A 7094-nucleotide genomic window follows, 5' to 3' on the forward strand; every position below is an offset into this window, starting at 1 on the left:
TTCTTATCAGGTTTGCAGTCAGTTTTCTTTATTAATGTCAAACGCGATACATATATGTATGTGCAAACAGACCTCTGATGCTGCTATTACAGCACTTATGGACATGATTGACAATTTACAGTATAACTAAAACAAATGTTAAAGGGGACAGCCTTTTCGTTGATCAAGGAACAAATATTTAAGGAAAAAAGTTTGCTGATGTCAACTGACTCCTCTTTCAATGGTGCTCTGAAGCGCAGTAAGAATATGAGTGTCCAGCCTACCTTAGGTGGCAGAGATTGGATTAATATTTGAATGTGACCACATAATGCGATAAGCACTGGACAAGATGCTTATATTTTTGCAGCAGGCAAAGACGACACATGAAAGGATAAAATTAAAGGCACAGTCATAAAAGTCCATATCAAACAGGTCATCCTACTATATAACTCTATAAGATGCCATGGTACACTGCAGATCAAAGGGGCCAATAACGAAAATTCATTTCCTGCACTGAAAACTGGATGTTTCTGTCCTTCACTGCGTGGTCATCCATCTCCTATTGCATTTTTCATATTATAAAAATCCAAAAGTGGGAATTCTCATAATTGAAATTTTACACAAATACAGTATCCAAGGAATTTCAGTTTTTGCAACATGCTGGGAATGTAAGTGGAACTAAACCTGTAATTACTCAACTATCCTTTTTCCATCGCAGGGCCCCACCACCTTCCCTGTTCCTTAAGATGATTTTGGCTGTGCTGGGATGAGAAAACTTTGGCACATGAGCGTGGGACTTCATTAATTTCCGGTATTTGCAAAGAAAAGCCAGGTTTGCTGGTTTCCCCTAGCAACAAACACTTAGCTGCATGTGCATAGCTCAGCAAAATTTGCCGGCTAGGCAGCAATCAGGCAGGCATGAACAGGTATTACAAAAGGCACATCACCTCTTTTTCTGCAACCACCACCTACCTATATTGCCTATATCAAAAGTGGGACTTTAGTTCCACTTTAAGTCAGCTTGTAGTTTCCTATATATCTGTTTTGTGGGAAAGAATAAAAAAAAGACAAAAAAAAAAAAAAAAAAACACTTATTGCAAGGCCACTAGCATTTGCATAATGTAAAGGTCAAAGGGCAGTCTTAGATTTCTCCTAAAAGTTTATGTTTAATACAGCTTATATATGTACCTGAATTCTATCAGTGTTTTAGCTTCCCATTATTTCCTGCATATCAGCTCTCTAGGACTAGGACTAGGAGTGGACTGTATTCTAACAGGCCTCCATCTGTTGCTTTACAAAGTACTGTCACTAACAAAATAAGCAAGATTACAGGAGGAACCTATCTAATGTGCTGCTGCTTATAAATAGTCCAATAGTCTGGAAATGGGTCTTTTATTTACATGCCCTGGATAACTGGCCTAACAGTGTAGAATATTACAAAACTGGCTGAAAAGAAGTATAAAGCTCACGCATATGTATTTATCCTGTCTCTCTATCATTTAAATGCAAAACATTCTCGATTACATTCTCCACCCCCAGGCTGGCTAATTGAACATTCCCTGTCAGTACTTTAGAATGCATGAAACCCTAATTAGCTGACCATACAGGTAATTTCAAGAGTCTAAGAGTCTGATTGTCAAATCAAATTTAAGTACTGCTGCTTTCAAGTTCAGCTGCATTCATTTGTGTGTTTACACCACAGACAGTAACAATAAACAAAGAGAATTGTATTCTCTGACCTTACTTGATAGATTTCTCATCAACTCTTGTACTGACAAAAGGGTGGAGAAAGCTCTCCAATAGTTTTATATTGCAAAAAAAAAAAAAAAGAAAAAAAAGAAAAGAGAACTTGACAAAGGGTCTATCCCCTACCCACTCTTCCCAAAGCAAACATTAAGACTGCATTGGACCTTAAAGTGATTCATGAAAAAAACAACCACCCACATGACGCAATGATGGAATGAATGTATGTATGTATGTATGTATGTTTGTGTGATTGTATCTGTTACGCACTTCTGTACCATGAAACCCTATTTTAATTTTTTTCTGGCTTGATTCATACAATGCATGAGCAAAAAACACATTTTAAATTCACTAAGCCACTAAGAAATGCAAGTCATACAAAATGTCATGTAAACACATGTAGCAATCTGTGTCCAAACTGCACATTACAGTATACATGTACAGTAAGTGTAAAAGGGCTGTCTGAGACAGAAATCCCAAGCTACCTACATTACCAAATATGACAGACTGAGTCTTTAACAGTTGATATAGTTGAGATTTGATTATCCCTTTATTCCTTGACAGCTGCTGACTCCATAATAAGCATGGGAATGTAATTCTATATATATATAAAAAAATCATAGAACCAAATGTAACTTAATAAAAGAATAATATTAAATGAATTGGAGGCAATTTTTTAACCTGATTAGAAGTAGAGCTTTGTGCTTTCCTTCTTTTTTTACAGCAGCAGTTTAAGGAAATTGATTCAAGGTAATGTACAGCAGGTAATGAGAAAAGAAAAGGCACCTCCATACAGAGAAATATCGCTGACTGTTCTGCAGCTGAGATCAGCGACAAGCAACCATACACCTACAGCAGAAAGTTGAACACCTGTATCCGGCCCCCAGGGGGAACAATAGGCCTATTCCATAACAATGCACAGCCAACAGTGTACAGTATGTTCATCCCTGAGTTGAAGAGGAATTAGATTCTGGACTTCAAGCTCCAATAATAGGAGCAAATCTGTGCTATCTGAATACTCCCACTCGGATGGATAAAGAACTTTCTGGCTTCCGGCCACTTGTGCGAACTTTTGTACTGCAATTAGATGATGGACTGTGAGAAACAGAAATAGTAGTTTTAGTCAAAAACATAAAATTAAGCTTTTAATAAAATTATAGCACCTTTAAGAAAAACCATTACAGTGGTTTTCAGGTCTACTGATCAGCAGTAGCATCAAAAAAAACAAATAAGACCTACCTTTAGCTGTGAAAAGCTATTTTCTGGGTTCTGCTATTCCATCCAACGCAGTCATGTTCTTTCTTCTAGCTTTTTCCTCACGTCCCCCGTTTTCATGTGGTGTAGGAGCGAGATCGGGCGACGTGTCTCCTTCTAAGCGTAAAATAAATGAGTGCCAATCTCACTGTGCAAGAGAAAAGCCCCTTAATGACACAGGTGAAGAAAGATCAGCTCACAGCCTTCTGAGTTAGGTATCCCAGGAGGCTGCAGGTTTCCCTTTCAGTTTTTACTGTAAAGGCAGACCTTCCCAAAAAAAGTAAAAAAATAAAAGTAAAAAAATTTCCATTATGTAAAAAGGATAGCCATCCTTTTGTATAATGTTGAAAAAGTGATGATAGGTCCCCCTTAAGGAATCCAGTAGTAAGACCATTCAGTGCAGCAGCAATCTTTCCAATAGATGACATGTGCATTTAACTTATTTTAGACATATTATTTACCCTTTTAAAGCTTTTACTTGGACATATTATCAGCCCCAAAATGGCCACTCTTTAGTTTTCCCATTCAATCATTTTTGTATGTAGGTAAGGGCATGGGGGGGTGGGGTGGACCAGCACACTCAGTAATCAGACAATCAGAAGCAAAGAGATCTGTAATGTGCAAGAAGAGAGAGCTGTGTCTGTAACTAAAACTTTTATTTGTTATAGCTTTTCCTACTACCCAAAAGATCATGTGGTGTTGGGAGAACTTGGAGAACTAGAGCAGGGAAAAAGCAGGCAGAGAAAATTTATACAGCGTTGTGCAGTGTGTATACATGCATTTTCTAAATGATACATTTAGGTTAAAAAAAAAAAAAAAAAAAACACTCTGGAATTGCCATTAGAAATTATGAGCCCCTCATATCTCTAGCAAATCTTGACTCATGGACTAACTTACAGTTTTATTATTTTCAAAGACTTACCTGCAGATTGTGATTTTTTCTTTATGAGGAAGTAAAACCCAAAACTCCCATAAAAAATTAAAAAAGGGTGTTGTAACCTTCAATCCTGCAGAGCAGTCCATCCGTCGGGAGGTTTCTTTCATTGGGTGCCGCCATCTACTCCTTTTCCCCTGGGTTCTTCTTCCTACATCACCCGATGCAGAGAAATAGGGTGACGTAGATTGGGAAAGAGCCCTTTTGATGAAAGGGCTCCCTCTGCGCATGCCTGAGATGCTCGTGACATAGTTATCCCGGGAGGCTCTGCGCTGTTATTCATTCTTAATTAATTGGGGGAGGGGGTGCTGCACCCTTTTTTTTTTTTTTTTATAGAAAAGGGTGTTGCACTTAAAATACAAACTGTTCTCATGCAAAGAACTGCCATTTTTTTCATTCTTCTCTTGCTGTAGCCATCCTGATGTAACCTTCCCACAGAAGTTCATTCCTGGCATGCGCAGGGAGAGCTGGGATTACTGGGTATCCTGGCTATCAAAGCTTTAGCTGAGCATGGGCAGCTCTGATTTTTGACTGATACCTGGAGCAATCAGGTGGACAGGAGGGCTTACTGTGTAAGGGATATCATCTACCTGATTGTGGATGCTTAAAAGTGAAACTTTAGTTCCGCTTTAATAAAAACCTACAATTTTTATGTTATTTTAATGCTATTTTTGCCTAGCAGTATATAGTTTATCCTCTAAAATATATTGCAGAATAAAGACACAAAAAAAATTCCTTACCTATTTTTCTTGTTTTCTGCATGCTGTCTTTGTTTTTCCTTTGCTATATAGTCATTCTCTGAACTAAAATCTAACTTGTCATCCAGTAATAGGTTCTGAAAAATAAAAATTCATATATACAGTTATTTCACTGCTTCACACTGTTTATTATGCTCTTTTTCTAGCCTCAAAAAAAGTTTTTCTAAAGCTAAAACGTTGTTCTTTTGATGCAGACGGCAATGGTTAAAATATCTGACAATTCTTTTACCATTTCATTCACTTTCTTTTTTTTCTTTTTTCAATACAATAAGACAGGAAATCTTCCAAAAGAAAAGGTAATACTTAAAAGTTAAGATTCATTTTCAGTGACAGAGCTCAAGAGATCAAAAAGACAGCATAAGTAACATCTCCAATAGGCAGACAAGTGCGGGTCCCCACTCCTTATCACTCCAAAAAAATCTTTTGAAAAACCTTTTGGGGTAACTTTTAAAGCAGTGAATATGACATTTACTGAACATTCTCTAGTGGATAAACTGTTATTGCCATGAGGTACACACATGGAAAATATATCTTACATGAAGCTAGATATCAAACAATCGTTAAACATGTAAAAAGAATGCAGAAGCAGGGTATGAAAGATATAGAGATGTGAACGTAGACTATCATTTCAAACATCTGATCGTCAGCTGGTCTAAAATTAGGTAATTATATCCTCAGATGAACTACAGCACGTGACATGACATAATACCTAAGATATTGCCAACCCAGAGATTATTAACCTTTACACCAATGATATCCCCATCCTTCAAATAATACGGTGCCCCCTGCAGGCTCTCGGTTTTCTTCTTCTTCTTCTTCTTTTTGGAAACGTGTTGAGTCTAAAGAGAAACAATAATGAGCAGATAAGCAAAGTTGATAATATTATCAGATAACCAACCATTTACAGTTTTATTTTTTTGTATTTGTATACCTTCCTTAATTTTGATATATATATATATATATATATATATATATATATACACACATACATACATACACACATAAACACACATACATATTACAGTATAATAAAATATTTGACTTATTCAGAAAGCAAACCAGAAGTCTTACCCAGCTAGAAATTGGGAGCCATTCGTGTTTCTCCAGTAAGTACTTTGCAATCTCCACTTTGTCTGCTGGTAATGAACAGTGGGTGGCAATTCTTTGACGAAGACTAGAGGCCGTACATCCACGAGAAATATTCCATGCAATGTCCATTGGTGGAAAATAGCGAAATTCTCCTGGAACAGAAAGCTGGACCCTCAGTAGGAGATCTTGAGCACTAAGAGATCATAAAGGTAAATATAATTAAACACATTAAAGCAGAAGAAAATTAAGATAAAAAATAAGTCTATTAACCATTTTCTGTTGCAACCCACTAGTTTTTCAGCTGTTATAGTTATTTTTTCTGCCACTGTTTTTTTTCTGTGATTTAGGTTGCGGTAATACCCAGTCACATCTATGGGCCCGGGAAGGAACCATTTCGATACAGTCCCCTCTGGGCACCTGGGATCTCTGGTGGGAGTACGGATAGAGAGAGATGGGAATACAACTTCTGTTCCCCAATCTGCCCTGGAAGTTAGAAACCTGGATGTGCTTAGTTCAAAGCACTCCTTGGTTCAGAGCCGTCTTAGTTCAAAACACTCCTTGGTTCAGAGCCGTCATACCCCTAAGTGCTGGCTGTTAGAAGCTAACTGGGCTTAGGCTCAAACAGATTCAACAGTGCAGACATTAGGAGTCTAAGAGAACCTGTCACTTGAACTATGCTTTTACACAGAGGGTTAGTCAGCCACCTTGTGATAGCAAAAAAGTCTCTACTTCTACTTTACTGTAATGTTTAATGTTTTGATGGTTACAATTAATCTTTAGATCTAAAATGCCTATTTTACCATGTGTGCAAAAATGCTCCAGCAAGAAAGAGTTTAACGCAAAAACTGCTTTTGCTTAAATATTCAGCCTGAAATATTTGCATTGCAGGTCATTGCCAATAGCAAGCATTTAACCCACTTCCTGCGAGCCCATATCATCCTGCTCAGACTGTGACTAGATGGTAAAAGTGTGTTGAGCTCTCCCCTGTCACACTGCTTTTCCTTCTTAGCAGCATGCTAATTGTCAGCACATTTGTTCTTAGTGCTGCTTTTTCCTCTCAATCCAGCTTTACTGTATAGGAATTGCAAAACAGTGATAGCAGGTCAAACATTGTACTAATGCTACAATTACAAAGCTTCATTAATCTGTGTCCCTTATATCTGCTTCAGCTTTAAGAAATAGGAAAATATTATTTCTAAACATTTGTCAATCCACTCGATATATACACAAATCTACTGCTGTAACCACAAAACTTACCCCAAGCACTCCTCCGCCTGCAGAGGTTCCACACACAGTGTTGTTCTGAGTCCCAGTTTGTAGTCACTATAAAAAAAAAA

At 37.5% G+C, this 7094-nt stretch overlaps 1 protein-coding gene across 1 annotated transcript in view; it reads right to left on the reverse strand.

Moving 5' to 3' along the window:
* The window catches only part of USP40 (ubiquitin specific peptidase 40), a 31151-nt gene continuing 24057 nt past the window's right edge, over positions 1-7094 (reverse strand). Inside the window, 5 exon segments of the mRNA XM_072419106.1 lie at positions 1-2817; positions 4651-4745; positions 5409-5507; positions 5740-5950; positions 7015-7080. Coding sequence (XP_072275207.1) covers positions 2730-2817; positions 4651-4745; positions 5409-5507; positions 5740-5950; positions 7015-7080 — 559 coding nt within the window. The 3' untranslated portion in view covers positions 1-2729.

The sequence above is a fragment of the Pyxicephalus adspersus genome, chromosome 7, assembly GCF_032062135.1.
Source record: "Pyxicephalus adspersus chromosome 7, UCB_Pads_2.0, whole genome shotgun sequence".
NCBI classification, from domain to species: domain Eukaryota; kingdom Metazoa; phylum Chordata; class Amphibia; order Anura; family Pyxicephalidae; genus Pyxicephalus; species Pyxicephalus adspersus.